This window comes from Chiloscyllium plagiosum, unplaced genomic scaffold, assembly GCF_037043375.1.
Source record: "Chiloscyllium plagiosum isolate Xiang-an unplaced genomic scaffold, Cpla_swu_hap1 HiC_scaffold_9, whole genome shotgun sequence".
Taxonomy (NCBI): domain Eukaryota; kingdom Metazoa; phylum Chordata; class Chondrichthyes; order Orectolobiformes; family Hemiscylliidae; genus Chiloscyllium; species Chiloscyllium plagiosum.
Window position 1 is genome coordinate 73,541,486 of NW_028270147.1, and position 18,560 is coordinate 73,560,045.

The window sequence follows — 18,560 nt, forward strand, 5'->3', positions numbered from 1 at the left end:
ATCTGCGCAAAAATGAGTCACTTCTGATTACTAGTGATCAATGACATCCTAGATATAGTTAAAAATCACACAACACCAGGTTATAGTCCAACAGGTTTAATTGGAAGCACACTAGCTTTCAGTGCGACGCTCCTTCATCAGGTGATAGTGGAGGGCTCGATCGTAACACAGAATTTATAGCAAAAATTTGCAGTGTGATGTAACTGAAATTATACATTGAAACTATCCTAGATATAAGAGGTTTAGAGCTAGGACCCAAAATCTGCAATAATTATCTAACTGTAGCCCTTAATATTTCAAATCAATGTACTGTTTGAGAAAAAAGTACCAAATTCATATTCCATTTTGCACTATTATATTTAATATTACACCACCCATCACACTGGGTTCATTTACAGTATCAGAAAATTAGAAATCATACAAATATTTATAGTACTCAGCTTTGGCCAAGTCAGCAGACAAAATCTTAATCATCCTCCTGGTGGTTTTCTTCATGTTGTTTGCAGTCTCAATTGCTCTGTCCAACGTGGTGTTTAAATGTAAAATTTCCTTTTAGAAAACATTCCCAGTTTAGAAACAGAATGTATAAATGAATTGTTTGAAACAATCATATTTCTAAATTTAGGTACACTTTACAAATCAATGCTCAATATGTAATTTCTACTTTTGAAAATTAATATATTTAAAAATACTTTAACAAATTTCTTAATGTGCAGGACAAGTTAGAATTTCTCTAGCTGGAGTCTCTCATTTTTCAAATGAACAAAATGAATTGATAAAAATATAATCCCTTTTAGGATTGCTTTGAATCCATGTCTTTTTTAAGATCTCTCCCTTTGCAAGAGCAGCACTACAGCCATACAGTCATACCAACCAGGTTTCCTAAACTGAAATATTCCCATTTCCTTTGTTTGGCACATGTCCCTCTAAACCTTTCCTATTCATGTAGCCAAATATCATTGAAATGTAGTATTTGTACCCACCTTTACCACTTCCTCTGGCAGTTCATTCCATATATACACCACTCAGTATGAGAAAACGTTGTTCCTCAAGTCACTTCTAAACTTTTCCCCTCTCACTTTAAACCGATGCCTTCTAGTTTTGGACTCCTCTACCCTAGGGAGAAAGCCTCAGCCATTCACCTTATCTATGCCTCTCATGATTTTATAAACCTCTTTAAGGCCACCCCTCAACCTCCTGTGTTCCAGTGAAAGAAGTCCCAACCACCCGTCTCTCCTTATAACTCAAACCTTCCAGTTTCAGTTACATCATTCTTGTAAATCTTTCTTGCACCTTTCCAGTTTAATAATATACTTCCTTAAGGAAGGTGGCCAGAATTCTAATCGGTAGTCCAAATATGGCCTTAGCAACGTCTTGTGCAGCTGTAATACAACGTCCCAAGTCTGGTACTCATTGCTCTGATGAATCAAGGCAAGCATGCCAAATGCCTTCTTCACCATCCTGTCTACTTGTGATGCCACTTTGAAGGAATTGTGTACCTGAACCCCTAGGTCTTTCTGTTTGACAACATCCCCCAGAGCCCCACCATTAACTGTGTAAACCCTGCCCTAGTTTGTCTTACCAAAATACAACACCTCGCCTTTTTCTAACTCTGTCTGCCATTGATCCAGCTGATCAAGATTCAATTGTACTCTTAGATAAACTTCTTCACTGTCTATTATACCACTAATTTTGATGTCATCTGCAAACGTACTAACCAAGTCTCCTGTACTCTCATCTATATTGTTTATATGCATGACAAACAAAAGTGGACCCCACACCAATCCTTGGGGAAAACCACTGGTTGCAGGTCCCCAATCTGAAATTAAACCCTCTACCACCACCCTCTGTCTCCTACCATCAAGCCAATATTGTAGCCAATTGGCAAGTTCTCCCTGGATCTCATGTGTTATATGACAAAAATGAAGCAGTATACGGAACAACCTCGATTATCCAAATGAGACAGGCAGGGAGTATCTTGTTCAGATAACTGACTGTTCAGATAACTGATTGTTTGGATAATGGATAATATTTTTACGGGACCTTAAGATTTTGTTCGGATAATCTGAAATACGGCTAATTGACATTAGGATAATCGAGGTTGTTCTGTATTTGGTATGCGATCACTATTTCAGAGAATGAATGTAGGTAGTTAGTTCCTCACTTGATATCCTTTTTCAGTGCCAATGACTACCTTGCAACAATGGCATTATCAGTAATTGCAATAACTCTACCACACCAATGGCCTAGCCTTGTCTTACCCCTTCTCCTTAATTAACATTAGTGTACATCAAGAGTGTCTGACCATCGTGGTATCCTCCTCCTAGAACTTAAGCCTCAGCATTGAGCACTGCACATAATCGCACAGCTGAGGCTACTGAGCTGCAAATCCTTATGACTGAGCAAGCAGGTCTTGAGGGCAGGCTGCCATTCTTAATGGTATGGTGGCTCCAGGGAAGGTCTGTTAATTGGCTGTGACCTGCATTATTTCACTGCTTAAAAGGGGTCATCTTCCACTTTTGATCTCCCCATGGGACTTGCTGGCAATCAACAACATCTAGCCTGCTATTTGTAAACTTTTTATTTGGGAAGTTGTTCATCAACAATGATCACTTAGTCACCCATTTGTTCCAGCTGTCTTTAGTGCAGAATTAGTGGGTAAGCATCATGACTTCATATCATTATAGTGATTTCAATGCCAAGTCTATGAGTGAAGACTGCAACATCACACCTTGTGGAAGAGTAAGAGATCTAACACTTGCCTCTGGATTTCTTTATTTAGTTGCAAATGTTACCACTGCCAGATTTATACTGTAATAACAGTAAACCATGATAGTTTTGCTGTTATTATTACAGCAACATTTGGGCAATTAATATGTTTGCAAAATATATAATTGGAAAATGAAATTCTGTACAGGTAAGAGTGTGGTGATGTATTTATGAAGAGGGTAATCTTGCTTGGGCAAAAGAAGTCTGAATGAGGTGAAAAGGCAACAAGGGACACATTGTTTATGAGTAAAATTCCTCAGTGTAGACACCAAAACATAGTCGATGAAACACTTGGAGAAGTTTGTCTACTAGGTAACTGCATATCTCTTTTTGTTTGTATTTCCAATAGGTTTTTGTTTTGTCTTATGCTAGAGCTTTCTGATTGATTTAGTGTAAGACCATGTTTGACCATTCTAACTGATTTGGTGTAGGCAAATCATTATTTTGAGTTTGTTTTTGATACCTTTTCATTCTTTCACGAGATATAGCCATCACTGGCAAGGCCAGCATTTGTTGCATGTCTCTAATTGCCCATTTCATAGGGCAGTTCAGAGTAAGGCTGCATTCGCTGACACTGATGTATGTTTGCTATGTGCGGCTTTAAATTGGCCAGATCTGCACCAGATTTCATAGTGGTGGTGAGATGGGCTGGGGTAGCGTGGGGGGGTTGCAGTAGGGAGGGGAGGGGGGAGAATAAAGGGAATCACAGCCTGGATTGGGTAGGGGAGGGGAGGGTAGATGTTGGTGGGGAAGAAGATTGGGAGGTGGGGCAACAGATCAGGATGGGGTTGTGGGAGAGACTAGGAAGACCCAGGAAGAGAGAGAGGGGTGTGGGGAGAAAACTGAGTTGGGCTTTTGGAGTTTGATGGTGAGGTAGAACCAAGGGGAGCACAGAAGGGAAACATTTGGGGAGAGGACTGCCTGGCTCCTGAGCAATCCTTGCAATATCCTGTCCTGGGTCTTGGCCCTCCTTGTCACATAAAATGTACATGATGACATTGGTGCTTGGAACCATGCATCCGTAGCTTCCCACAGTTACTGGTGTCAACAAACATTGCCCAAGAGTAAATCACATTGCTGTGGGTCTTGGAGTCACCTGTAGGCCAAACCAGGTAGATTTCCATTTTTAAAGGGAATTACTTAACAAGATGAATTTTTAAAACAATTGTTGTCATGGTTGCCAATATTGAGTCTAGCTTTACATTCCAGATTTACTAATTGAATTTAAATTTCATCATTCACCATGATGAAATTTGAACCCATGTGTCGAGAGCATTAAACTAACCTCTACAATATTTGCTTAAGTGACTACTACAACACCACTGACCCTTCTTAAGTAAAGTTAAGCAAGTAGAATATTATTTATTGGCACTATTTCATTTCTAATTACAAATTAATAATATGAAAGATTAGAATCCAAATTATTTTAAACCCTATTGATCTTGTTAACTTACAGCACTCACCCTCTCTCCAACTGAGGATATTCTTCCAGTTAGTGCCACAGAATTAATCCTTCAAATACATCTTATTCTGCAGTTAAACTTCCTAGTGTCTTAGACTCTTTCTAAGTACATGCTGCTGACTATTGCACTCTTCCTGTTCTCTTTGGCAGTGGATGCTAGATCAATTGTTAATTTTATATCTGAGATAATGTCCACCACCTATAAGGCACAAATCAGGAGTGTGATGGAATATCTCCCACTTGCCTGGATGAGTGCAGCTCCAACAACACTCCAGATGCTTAATACCATTCAGGACAAAACAGCCTGCTTGATTGACACTGCATCCATAAGCATCCACTCCCCTCCACCACTGACACTCAGTAGCAGCAGTGTGTACTATCTACAAGATGAACTGCAGAAATTCACCAAAGATCTTCAGACAGCACCTTCCAAATCCATGGCCACTTCCATCTAGATGGACAAGGACAGCAGACATATGGGAACAGCACCACTTCAAGTTCCCCTCCAAGCCACTCGCCATCCTGACTTGGAAATATATCAGTGTTCCATCACTGTCCCTGGGCCAAAATGCTGGAATTCCCTCTCTAATGGCATTGTGGGTCAACCTACAACAAGTGAACTGCAGACGTTCAAGGAGACAGCTGGCCACCACCTTCTCAAGGGCAACTACAGACTCCAATAAATGCTGGCCCAGCCTGCACTACCCAAATCTCTCAAATAAATAAAATTTAAAAATGAATAAAATGAAAAATTAGTAGATGAAAGTAATTAATTACAAAGCACTACCGTATCTCATCTTTCATTCTAGTTAGTGCAGTGCTCACCTGTGCATTAATGTTGCTTTTTTCAATGTTACCTCTCAACAATGACTTGGTGCTACAAAATTGATTGGGTAAAACTGGTGACCTTACATTGTCTATTTCACATGTAGGTGAATAGTAAATCCTGGAGCCATTTGATATTGGTGGATACTCAATGGTATCATACCTACAAGAAATAAAATTCCAATTGTAAGACTTATTAAAGTATGGGAGAAAAGTTTGCTAAAGGAGGAAAATAAATTTTAAAATGTGGTAAAGGAATACAACAGACCTACAATAATTCAAAACATTTTGTTACTTCAGTTTAAGAATGCATTTCAATTTGAAATGTATTTATGAAAATAAAATTAATTAAGTCGTTTGTGAACCATCCAATAACACCCACCTTAATGGTGAAATAGAGGCGAATATCTCAGAGTATTTATTTGGTGCAGTAGCTGAAATTCCAAGGCTGGAAGTGAGCCCATGCCTACTTTGCCCTGATGATCCCTCAGAGAGGATTTCTGTGTAGTAAAAAAACAAACACAACAGAATTAATAGAAGCCATCTATGGTTGTCTTTTTGAATAGTCCTAATATATAATATGCTTTAGCTCTAATTTTAGTATGTCTAAATGTAATTTGATTGCAAAATATCTATTAATTCATTAAGTGGATTTTCCTCAGAGAAAGAAATTAGTTTACAGATTCAGTTCCAGGTTGTGAACACAGCTCTGTTTCCAACATGGCATGAAACATGCTTTTCACAGGTATAAGGCCTTAAAATACCAGATATGGATCTGCTGCCAATTAATGGCTGGTGTTGGGTAGGGATTGTGAAGTGGGGTAGTAATTAAAGTGGTTACAGAACAACAGGGAGGTGGCTACATTCTGGCCCAGATGTGGTTGTCATCTGTGCATGTGACAGAATCCTCATTTCCAACTTGACCAGGACAGAGTCCTGGGGTGGGACAGGGAAAGGTTGGATAAGACAGTCTGTTGCCATTTGGTAAGTTTTGTCTAAATGCTCACATTTTTGCCTTAATTAAAACTGTTCCAGACTAGCAACCCCTGTTGCTGTCAGATTGCACCTAGTTAACTTCTGAGAGCTCCTTACAGCTACTTCATCCATGATTACCTTAGGAGGTCAGGAGATGAATTCTTAATGAGCTCTCCTGATGACTTCAAGCTATCCAATTCATGTGGGTAGTGGTGACTTCAATTTGCTAACCAACCTTGCTCTCACCTACCCCACCATCCTCAGGAAAATCAACATTTCTTAATTGGGGTAGGAAAATCTGGTCCCTGATACTTATTGTATCTGAATGGCAAAATTGCATAACATGTTATTCATGGGTCAACAACAGAGACATATTGGTGATGTATAAATAAATCAGCTTTCAAGATTTAATTTGACTCATTTGTGGATTTTTATTCATTATTATGTAAAGAGGCATTAATACCACCAGTTGTATTTAAGAACATATTGCATTTTATATTTATCTGAAGAAACTTCTTACTAACTCATCAGACAGTCACATCACTGGTGTGTAAATTTAAATTTGGATGCTATTTTGACACACAAAGCCTTGTGAATTCAAACTGAGCAAATAACCTCATAAACAGCAGCTACACTATCAAATATGGAATTTTTAAATGCTGAACATACATTGCATCTGTAAATAGAATTAAAAAGAAATTTTAAGCTGCTAAAAAAATGGAAAATGCCTGCAGGTTACTATAGAGAGAATTTCTGTGGCTAGTTTTTTTTAAAATTAGCTCTTTTACTTTGATTTCCAGCAGCTGTGAATTATTCTTGTTCTTACACAATTGATTTAATCGAGTTTGGGGAAATGCATCTTCATACAGAAAAAACATCTTTGAACCTGGATTCTATGTTTTAACTAGAACATTCTGTGAATGTCAATATATTAAAGTCATAATATTTTATGTTTGACTCGGTGATTTGGAGTCATATCTAGCACGAAGGAAGAGAGTTGTAGTCGTTGGAGGTCATTCATCTGAGCTCCAGAACATTTCTGGAGGAGATTCTCAGAGTAGTGTCCTATACCCCGGCATTTTCAGCTGCTTCATCAATTACCTTCCCTCCATCATAAGGTGAGGTGTAGGGATGTTCACCAATGATTGCACAAAGTTCAGCACCATCTGTGATTCTTCAGATAATGAAGCTTTTTTTTATTTGTCCAAATGCAGCAACACCTAGACCATATCTCAGCTTGGACTGATAAGAGGGGAGTAATATTCACACCACAAAAGTGTCAGGCAATGACCAACTCCAACAAAAAAGAAGTTAACCATTGCCCTCCACATTTATTCAATTACATTACTATTGCTGAATCCCTTACTATCAACATCCTGCAGATTTCCATTGTCCAAAAACTGACTTGGACTAGTCATATAAATAATATGGCTACAAGAGTAGGTCAGAAGCTAGGAATTCAGAAGTGTCTAACTGACTTCCTGAACTCAACAACCTTTTCCACCATCTACAAGGCACAAGTCAGGAGTATGATGGAATGCTTCCTTTTATTTGAGTAAGTGCAGCTCTTGTAACACTTAGGAAGCTTGATACCATTTAGGAGAAAGCAGTTGCTTAATTGGTACCACTTCCATAAAGGAGAAAGTGAGGACTGCAGATGCTGGAGACCAGAGTTGAAAAATGTGGTGCTGGAAAAACACAGCTGGCCAGGCAGCATCCGAGGAGCAGGAGAATCGACGTTTCGGGCATAAGCCCTTCTTCAGGAATGAGGCTGGTGTGCCAAGCGGGCTGAGATCATTGTAGATTTCTCCAGCTTCCTCATTTCCCCTCCCCCCACCTTATCTCAGTCCCAATCCCCAGATTCAGCACCGCCCTCTGGACCTGCAATCTTCTTCCTGACCTCTCCGCCCCCACCCCCTCTCCGGCCTATCACCCTCACCCTCACCTCCTTCCACCTATCGTATTCACAGCGCCCCTCCCCCCTACCCTTTATCTCAGCCCGCTTGGCATACCAGCCTCATTCCTGAAGAAGGGTTTGTGCCCAAAACGTTGATTCTCCTGCTCCTCGGATGCTGCCTGGCCTGCTGTATTTTTCTAGCACCACATTTTTCAACCACTTCCACAAACACCAACTTTTTCCACCACAGACATTCTGTAGCAGTAATGTGGGCCCGCCACAAGATGCACTACAGAAATTCACAATGAGTCCTGAGACAATACCTTCCAACCTCATGACTATTACCATCTAGAAGGACAAGGGCAGCAGATTCTTGGCAATATTACCAACTACAACTTCCCCTCCAAGAGATTCACCATCCTGACTTAGAAATGCATCACCATTCCTTCAGCATCACTGAGTCAAAATCCTGGAACTCCCATTCTAACAGCATTGTGGGAGTGCCTATACCAAGTGGACTGCAGCAAGAAAGCAGCTCAACATCCCTTTCTCAAGGGCAACTAGTGATGGGCAAAAAATCCTTGCCAGTGATGCCCACATCCTATGAATGATTAAAAACAATGTCCTTTTAAATCTAATCACAGGACCTGGGGATTTAAACCAACAACAGCTTAAAAAAAATTACAGACTTAACTGAATTAATTTCAAATGTTTCAAAGACAACTTCAAACTTAAGGGTGGATTAAAGCTAAGTTTGGCTAAATACTAACTGTAATCATTCAGTTACACATGACAGCCAATTATTTTGAATCTACATGCTACTTAAGAAACACAAATGAAGTCAACGTAATCAGTGAAAGAACCATAAACATTTATAATCAAGGAAAAAATGCTGCTTGGCCCATTGTGTCCATACCATCTGTTTAATAGATTGATTCAAGACTAATCCTATGATTTTAGTTCCTTCCAGACTGCTATATCTTTCTTCTCTCATCTTTAAAGATGCAATAATCTCTGCTTCAACTACATTCTGTGGTAAAGCATCCATACTGTAATAATAAAAAAATGCCATCCAACTACTCTTCTTATTCTCACAATGAAATTTTTAAATTGATGATCCAGTCATGATTCCACTCCAGAAAATCTAAGCTGATACTTCAATGCAATAATATAGAAATTCTATTGGAGGTACTATCTTCGAGATGAGATTCAATTGAGGCTCCACTTGGCCTCTTGGGGGCATAAATCCCCTTCCTTTTCCCAGGAATATACCAAGTCAGGCTTCTTTTCCTGAAGATTGGAAAATTTCTGATCTGGGGAGATGACTGAATGTTTTCTAAGTCAAGAGTGTAATGCTGGAAAAGCACAGCAGGCTAAGCAGCATCAGAGCAGCCGGAGAATCAACATTTCGGGCATAAGCCCTTCATCAGGAAGGGCTCATACCTGAAACATTGATTTTCCTGCTTCTCAGATGCTGCCTGGCCTGCTGTGCTTTTCCAGTGCCACACTCATGACTCTGATCTCGAGCAACTGCAATCCTCACTTTCTCCTGAATGTTCTCTAAACATAATTCCCAATGTTGGTCACATATATTACTTTTACCGCAGTTTATCTTCAAATAGTTAAACCATCTAAATTCGTTATTGTTTTATTATACCTCCACATCTCTTTAAACTGTCTACAAAAACACTTCATTAATTTATTCTTTTTTAGTGACACATACCGCACACTGGAAAAATGCATAGTTCTCTTTCCTTTTCCTCAACACTAACCATATAGATGTTGATGTATGACTGGTGGGATGAAATTGATCTTGGGTGGTGATAGAAAACAGGTGATAATAAATTTGCAGCTTGATTGCCTAATCCCTATTGATTTCAATGGGGAATTGTAAAAGGAACTGTTTTATTTTTATTAGCTTACTTCACACTCTCACTGAAGACCAGTTTCACCCATGATCTGATCATTGTCTTGAGTAAATGTAAGATACCAAATTTCATTGGAATATTATTCTTCATGCTCTGAAGTTGTGGAATTCAATATTGAGTCCCAGAGTCTATAAAGTGCCAAGCAGAAACTGAGGTTTCTCTAGCCTGCATTGATCTTCATTAGAACACTGTAGAAGGCCCAGAACAGAAATATTTGCACAGGAGTAAGATGGTTTATTGAAATGGTAAACAACAGGAAGATTGTGTAATTCCTATGGACAGTGCGGAGGTGTTTCACAAAGCAGTATCCAGTTTGCATTTGGTCTCTCCAGTGTATAGGTGACTACAAATATGAGCTGCTGATACAGTAGACTAGACTGAAACAATTTTACTTTATTCTGCTTTACCGAGCTCCCCCACTCCCCCCTCAGCTTCATAATTCAGAGAAAATGCTTATGGCAACAGCAAGATACCCTTAAAGGTGGATGAAGGAGAGGACATCTCAAAATGGTCTACCCTTTCTCATCAACCTTTATGAATCTGAAATAAGGATGGTCTTTGCAGCCAATTACCACTGTCAGGGGTGTATCTCTCCATAGAGTGGCTTGCAGCTGGAGCTGAACACAGGCAGACATGACAAGCCAGCTTGGGGTGCTGGCCCATTCTGTTATCAGGAGGTGACCTGCAGGAAACTGACTCTTTCATACCACTATGGGGACTTGGAAGTGATTGGAAAATCCAGGTGGCCTCTAACAATTGATCTTGAGATGCCATTAACAGTCTGTTTCAAGAAAAATGGCTTGGGGTCAGGATGGAGAGAGGGGACTGATATGCAGGCCAGCAGCCCAAAATTCAATGCATGTCTGTTCATATTCCTGTTCCTGGTGGAGGGATATCTCCATATTTCAAGCAGGCTCAGAGTGGAAGGACAATGTGGTAAAACATTTTAAGAAAGGGATTTACAAATCTAAGGAATTAGTAGAATTTGATGATTTGATTCAAGAATCAGCTGATCTGATTGCTCCTCAAATTCATATTATTTGTTAAAAAGCAATAGTCACTTCTGCTACTAAATAGTCACAGAGTTGCAACTCATCACATTATACTTATCTATAGCGCTCATTTATTAGAATGATTATTCTTCCTCGTTCTCACTATGAGGTGTTTTCTTACTGCACAAAAAACAGCTATTCATTTTCGGTCTATGTAAATTCAGTCCATTTGTTGATGAGTGTAAGCCTGTTGATATAAAAAAATGAATAATATGCCTTGTTAAACAAAATATTAATCATCACACCATCTGAGAATGTGCTGTAAAATGTTTCAATAGATTGCAACATTTTCTTTTCATCTTTCAAAAACTGAGTTTGTATCTAGTTCTGATAGGATGAAAATCCATTTGTCTGCCAGCTAAAAGTGTTCCCAATGAACTGAATTTAAGCAATTTTAAGCAATTTTTCAGCTGTTTACAATTAGGTTAGCTCATCTCGTTGGATGGATGGTTTATGGTGTAGGGTAAGTATGGATAGAGTTGAGAAATTCTAAGGGTAGAAAGACTCTAATGGGAGTTATCTACAGGCACCCAAACAGTAGCCTGGATGTAGTGTGTAAGTTGAATAAGGAGCTGAAATTGACCTTTCGCAAAGATATTACTACAGTTGTTATAGGAGATTTCAACATGCAGGTAGACTGGGAGAATCAGGATGGTACTGGACCCCAAGAAAGGGAATTTGTGGAGTGCCTCCGAGATGGATTCTTAGAACAACTTGTGCTGGAGCCTACCAGGGAGAAAGCAGTTCTGGATCTGGTGTTGTGCAACGAAGCGGATTTGATCAGGGACCTCGAAATAAAGGAGCCATTAGGAGGTAGTGACCAAAATACAATAAGCTTTAATCTGCAGTTTGAAAGGGAAAGGGTAGAATCGGAAGTGACAATATTTCAGTTGAATAAGGGGAACTATGGAGCTATGAGGGAGGAGCTGGCCAAAGTTCAATGGTGCAATACCCTAGCAGGGATGGCAGTGGAACAACATTGGCAGGTATTTCAGGGTATAATGCAGAAAATGCAGGATCAGTTCATTCCAAAAAGGAAGAAAGATCCTAAGGGGAGGCAGGAGTGGTCGTGGCTGACGAGGGAAGTTAAGGACCATATAAAGACAAAAGGGAAAAAGTATAACATAGCAAAGATGAATGGGAAATCGGAGGATTGGGAAGCTTTTAAAGAACAACAGAGGATAACTAAAAAGGAAATATGCAAAGAAAAATTAAGGTACGAAGGTAAACTGGCCAAAAATATAAAGGAGGATAGTAAAGGCTTTTTTAGGTATGTGAAAAGAAAAAAAATGGTTAAGACTAAAATTGGGCCTTGAAGACAGAAACGGGTGAATTTATTACGGGGAACAAAGAAATGGCAGAAGAGTTGAATTGGTACTTTAGATCTATCTTCACTGGGGAAGACACGAGCAATCTCCCAGATGTAATAGTGGCTGAAGGACCTGAACTGAAGGGAATTTATATTAGGCAGGAAATGGTGTTGGAGAGACTGTTAGGTCTGAAGGCTGATAAGTCCCCGGGACCTGATGGTCTGCATCCCAGGGTACTAAAGGAGGTGGCTCTAGAAATCGTGGATGCATTGGTGATCATTTTCCAATGTTCTATAAATTCAGGATCAGTTCCTGTGGATTGGAGGGTGGCTAATGTTGTCCCACGTTTTAAGAAAGGAGGGAGAGAGAAAACAGAGAATTATAGACCAGTTAGTCTGACTTTGTGGTGGGAAAAATGCTGGAGTCAATATAAAGGATGAAATTACGACACATCTGGATAGCAGTAACAGGATAGGTCAGAGTCAGCATGGATTTATGAAGGGGCAATCATGCTTGACTAATCTTCTGGAATTTTTTGAGCAAGTAACTCTGAAGATGGACAAGGAAGATCCAGTGGATGTAGTATACTTGGACTTTCAGAAAGCCTTTGATAAAGTCCCACATAGGAGGTTAGTGAGCAAAATTAGGGCACATGGTATTAGGGGCAAAATACTGACATGTATTGCAAATTGATTGGCTGACAGGAAACAAAGAGTAGTGATAAACAGCTCCCTTTCGGAATGGCAGGCAGTGACCAGTGGTGTGCCGCAGGGATCAGTGCTGGGACTACAGCTTTTTACAATGTACATTAATGATATAGATGAACGTATTAAAAGTAATATTAGCAAATTTGCTCTTAACACAAAGCTAGGTGGCAGAGTGAAATGTGAGGAGGATGTTAGGAGAATACAGGGTGACCTGGACAGGCTAGGTGAGTGGACGGATGCATGGCAGATGCAGTTTAATGTGGATAAATGTGTGGTTATCCACTTTGGTGGCAAGAACAGGAAGGCAGATTACTACCTAAATGGAATCAAGTTCACGAGGTCAATTCCCGGAATGGCGGGACTACCTTACGCTGAAAGATTGGAGCGACTGGGCTTGTATATGCTTGAGTTTAGAAGGCGGAGAGGGGATCTGATTGAGACGTATAAGATTATTAAAGGATTGGACACTCTGGAGGCAGGAAGCATGTTTCCGCTGATGGGTGAGTCCTGAACCAGAGAACACATTAAAAATAAGGGGTAGGCCACTTAGAACAGAGTTGAGGAGAAACTTCTTCACCCAGAGAGTGATGGGTGTCTGGAATGCTCTGCCCCAGAAGGCTGTGGAGGCCAAGTCTCTGGATACTTTCAAGAAAGAATTGGATAGAGCTCTTAAGGATAGTGGAATCAAAGGTTATGGGGATAAGGTAGGAACAGGATACTGATTGAGGATGATCAGTCATGATCATAATGAATGGTGGTGCTGGCTCGAAGGGCAGAATGACCTACTCCTGCACCTATTGTCTATTGTCTATTGCTCACTGATGAATAGTGACTCCCTGTCAAGTAATGACCCAAGTTTGAAGTTCTCACTCTTTCATTCCAACAAGCCCTCACCCTGTTCTATCTCTGCTAACCCTACATCCCTTATGATTCCTTGCTGCAATCTGATAACTTGCACATTCCAAATTTTAATTGCTCCATCATTGCCCAGACACACCTTCATCTCTCCAGTCTAAAACTCTGGAATTCCCTCCCCAACTCAGCAACAATAACTTTTACTTATATAGTGCCTTTGGAGTATTTTATTTTGTTAAAATGCTTCGCAGGAACATCATCAGACAAAATTTGATATTGTCATATTTAAAAAGATTTTAGAATAGTTCACCAAAAACATGGTCAAAGAAGTAGGTTTTCAGAACCATCAAAATGAGGAAATTGAGGTAGGAAGTTGTGTAGAACTAGGGAGGAAATTGTTAAGTTTAATGCTTGGCAGCTGAAAGCATGACTGCCAGTGGTGGAACTCAACAGGTCAGAACTGTTGCATAGATATCTCTGTGGGTGGTAAGGTTGAAGCAGATTACAGGGATGCAGATATTGCTATCTAGGCAAATGCAACAATAATTCTATACCAGCAACAACCCACATGCAGGCGGTAAGACACGCTAGTGGAATACAGAGGAACCTCGATTATCCCATCGAGATGGGTGGGCACTATTTCGTTTGGATAATTGATTATTCAGTTAACTGATTCAATGTCTCTCCTCTGGGGCTCTGAGTTTTCTGAAGTTTCCTTTTTCCTCGCTCTGCCTGCCTTGCTCCCTCTCTCTGTCTCAGGGTTTGTTTCTGAGCAGACACACACTGGTGTGTAAGGGACCTGCAGCATTGCTAAAGCCTCAGTGCCCCCTGCCATCAGTTCAATGGGATTGACACAGCGAGCACTTGCTAAGTCCGCTCCCCGTTCAGGAGACTAGGCAGCAGCACACAGCGTGCGAGCCACAACCCCCTCCAACCCCTCCCACCGTCCGCGCCCCTGCCTGACCCCCAACCCCATCCAGGCCACTCCCACTGTCCACCCTCCAACCCCATCCAAACCTCTCCCTATCCGTTCCCTCCCACCGTCCACCCCACAACCCCCTCCAAACTTGCTCCTCGTCTGCCCCCAACCCCGCTCCCCTCCGCCCTCACCCCAACTCTGTTCAAACCCCCCTCAACTCCGTCCAAACTCAGCCCCCGTCTGCCACCCCCCAACCCCATCCAAACACACCCACTGTCTGACCCCGCCCAACACCCACCTTCCCCCAACCCCTCTCCAGGGCAGCTGGAGTGAACATCAACAGTAAGACTGCTGTTGCCTTTGGAGAGATTATCTGGAGATGGAAGGACTTAGGGTATACCCCTATGTGGAACTCAAGAGAAGGTGTGGAGAGACAGAGAGTGGGCGGTCAGTCATTTGGAGACGGTGCCTGGGCTCTCATCGATGATCAGGACTGTTCACGGCAGCATTTCAGTAAGCCGAGTACATTTTTAATCATTGTAACCAAAAGACGCGATCAGTGTTGGAAACACCTCTTCGATGTAATGTTTCTATTGGGACCTTGAGATCTTCTTCGGATAACCCGAAATTCAGGTAATTGATATTTGGATAATTGAGGTTCCCTCGTAGTTGCTGTCTTGATGGTTTCTTTCTGAATAATATTTGGCCAGAATATTTTAATGAATCCATAAATGTTCTGTTCACTTACAAAATGATTTTTTTCCATGAATCAATTAAGTGGAATTTTCTTAAATATCTAGTTAAAAATCACACAACACCAGGTTATAGTCCAACAGGTTTATTTGGAAGTACTAGCTTTCAGAGCACTGCTCCTTCAACATGTAACCTGATGAAGGAGTTCTCTGAAAGCTAGTACTTCCAAATAAACCTGTTGGGACTATAACTTAGTGTTGTGTGATTTTTAACCTTGTCCAACCCAGTCCAACACTGGCACCTCCACATCTTAAATATCTATTCAGTGAAATGGCTCAGATCCTCAATTAATTGCTTCTCCATAAATAGTTACCAAAATAACACTTTTTCTCTACATACTAAATATACTTTAACATTAAAATTGAATACTTTTCCAATCTGTGTTGTTATCTTTTGTTCCTATTTGCAAGTGAAGGCTCACCATTAGTAATGTATAAATAAGTATTACCTTTATATGAACCTTTTAGCCAAGTCCTGGTTGATTTGTGACCTTCTGAGTAACTTCGTCTATGATGAGCTGTTCTTGGTTTTTCCAAGAAACCTTGCTTTGCATATACAGATATTTGTGTATCAGAAAAAAATAGATCTTCCATTCTGTTGTCTGTAATAAAACAGTAATAAAATAAATTACTCATTTATGATGAAACTATTGAGAATTATAGAAACTAACTTCCATGTTACAATTATTGAGAGGTATATATATTTCTATATATTTAGTAACATGTCACATTGGTGAAATTGTGAATATGATGGCTTCAGCAGAATCATTTCTGAATTGTAAATTGCAAGCCTGGTATCTTGCAAATTCTTGTATGTCTCATAGGAAAAGGCAGAAATTTCCATTGGGATAATCAAACCAAGAGTTAAACAATAAAATACCTCATGAAATAAAAACTCTGGTGCTGTTACCAAGCTATGTTGCCCAATACGCTGTGGAAGATGTAGGAGAGCCAAAGGTAAGTGCAGATTTATCTGTACCATTTGTACAATGTTTTGGGAATGCAAACGTAGCTGGAAATATGATTAGAGAGCAATAAAAGGTAAAGAGAAATTACCACAGTAGTTGTATAAATTATATTTATTTCATTTTCTTTGCCTTTAGATAATACAAAGTGAGATGCCATTCAGGTGAAAGAGAACAGAAGAGAATGAACGAATGAAAATTGCTTTCCATATCTATCCAACCAGCTGCATTCTCACCCAATCCACCATTCACTTATTTACACTTAGCAGCCCAGAGAAATTCATCTTGAAAAAGAGTATAGTTCTGAAAACAATTTTGTACTGGATAAGTTACAATACATAAGGATTCTGGAGGAATCAGAACTGATACAGATAGTTGATGTCTTTTCTGTAGGGAATGGTTTGGTCTGTACATTGTTGAAAGAATAATTCCTAATTGGTGACTTTTTCATTTGTTGTAGTTTTGTACTGTGTTGTTTCTTCATTCCTCTGTTATTCTTCTGCTTCCTTATAAAAATATAGGGGCTCCATAATGCAAAGCTGGGAAGGAAAAGAGTTCCCTGTCTGCAAGTAATAAAAGACAACTTGCAGAATCCTTTTTTTGCACAACTGGAAGAGCATTCTTCTTATAACTTCAGCCAATGTTTGTAGTGCCATAATTGTGACTGTGATCACCTCCTGATTTGAGAGTTCACATGGGCAGTTTTAAGTCAATTGGTAAACCAAATTTTTGGGGTCAGCTAACTGCTTACATCCCCCAATCACTTCTCCTGAATTGCAGCAAATATTTTAAAATATTTAGTCCCAGTATATGCTTATGCTACCAATTCCAGTTCCTTAGAACAGAACTGCTTCATAAAGTATTTTGTACTCCCCAGCATGATTTTCCCATTTTCAGATGACTCATGAGGGTAGTAGTATTGAATGTCAACTAACTTGACACCTCAATTTCCGAGAAAATATGACTGACTGTGCGCTAAACAGAGGCCAGAGGTTTCTTGGTCCTAAAGATCATGTGTCATGGCTTACTCCTTATAGGATGCAAAGGCAAGAAGGTGGCTTTTCTTTTGCTTCTCACAGATGGGACTCACAGGGAGGTGAGTTGGAGGGGTCGAAGGCAAAGAAGCAGGTTGGTTTCAGTGGGTATACAATTTCCCTCTAATTACCCCAGATTGGGGAAATTGGAGACCACTCCCTTAATCTGACAGATCACTTTGGTTACACAGTCGGGAATCTAGCCACTTTTCATATCTAATAGGAAGGTAGGTTATCTGTGAAATTTCAGGTTGAGGCCCCCCCACCCCACCAAATGCACAATTTGACAACTTAGGAACCTTTATTGATGGCATGTTGAGAAAGTCCTGGTAGATCATCTTGCTCAAAAATTAATTGATGAGGTGGTGAAAAGATGACGAGTTTCTGCCTAGGGACAACTTGCTTAATTATAACTTCCTCTACTTGCCTCTAAGGAGGATAAAATACTGCCTTAACTTTCAAAAAATGTCCTTTGCAGTACAAAGTAAATTATCACTGTAACAACATTGGCATCTACCAGATAGTTTGGAAAGTTTTCCAGGTATGTCGTGTCTAAAAAAAAAGCAAGTCAAATCCAACCTGGTCAACTCCCACACCATTAGTCTAGTCTCGATCATCAGTAAAGTGATGGAAGGTGTCATCAAGAGTGCTATCAAGCAACACCTGCTCAGCAATAAACTGCTTACTGATGCCCAGTTTGGGTTCAGCTAGGGCTCCTCCACTCCTGACATCATTACAGCCTTGGTTCAAACATGGACAAAAGAGCTGAATTCCAAAGCTGAGGTGAGAGTGACAGCTCTTGACATCATGGCCTCATTTGACCAAGTGCGGCATCAAGAGACACTTGCAAAACTGGAATCAATGGGTAACGGAGCAAGTTCAAAACTGGGCCTCAGTGCTTTCTTTCTCATTGACTCCAAAATTAGACATCACCCTTACTTCCAAAATCCCTTTGCTATTTACAGGTCTTCATTGCTTCCTAGCATTAGCTGCTACCAGCTTTCTCTCTTTACCTGTTTCCAAGCTGTCCTAGCTCTAGCATTACCCCGCATGTCTTCCCCTGCAGTCTATCCCTATGGCAACTTGGAAACGTGAGATGTCCCAGATAAA

General features: G+C 40.2%; 1 protein-coding gene across 11 annotated transcripts in view; it reads right to left on the bottom strand.

The window, feature by feature from the left end:
• Positions 1-338: 338 nt before the first annotated feature.
• Positions 339-18,560, bottom strand: part of aknad1 (AKNA domain containing 1) — an 87,612-nt gene continuing 69,390 nt past the window's right edge. For 7 of the 11 annotated variants that reach the window (XM_087990798.1, XM_087990797.1, XM_043699716.2 and 4 more), the window contains 5 exons: positions 15,901-16,053; positions 11,012-11,095; positions 5,439-5,556; positions 5,057-5,219; positions 339-549 (listed from right to left, as the gene is read on the bottom strand). In XM_087990798.1, coding sequence (XP_087846924.1) covers positions 409-549; positions 5,057-5,219; positions 5,439-5,556; positions 11,012-11,095; positions 15,901-16,053 — 659 coding nt within the window. In that variant the 3' untranslated portion in view covers positions 339-408. The remainder of the gene's footprint in view (positions 550-5,056; positions 5,220-5,438; positions 5,557-11,011; positions 11,096-15,900; positions 16,054-18,560) is intronic. The other 4 variants (XM_087990801.1, XM_043699719.2, XM_087990802.1 and 1 more) reach the window with 4 other exon arrangements.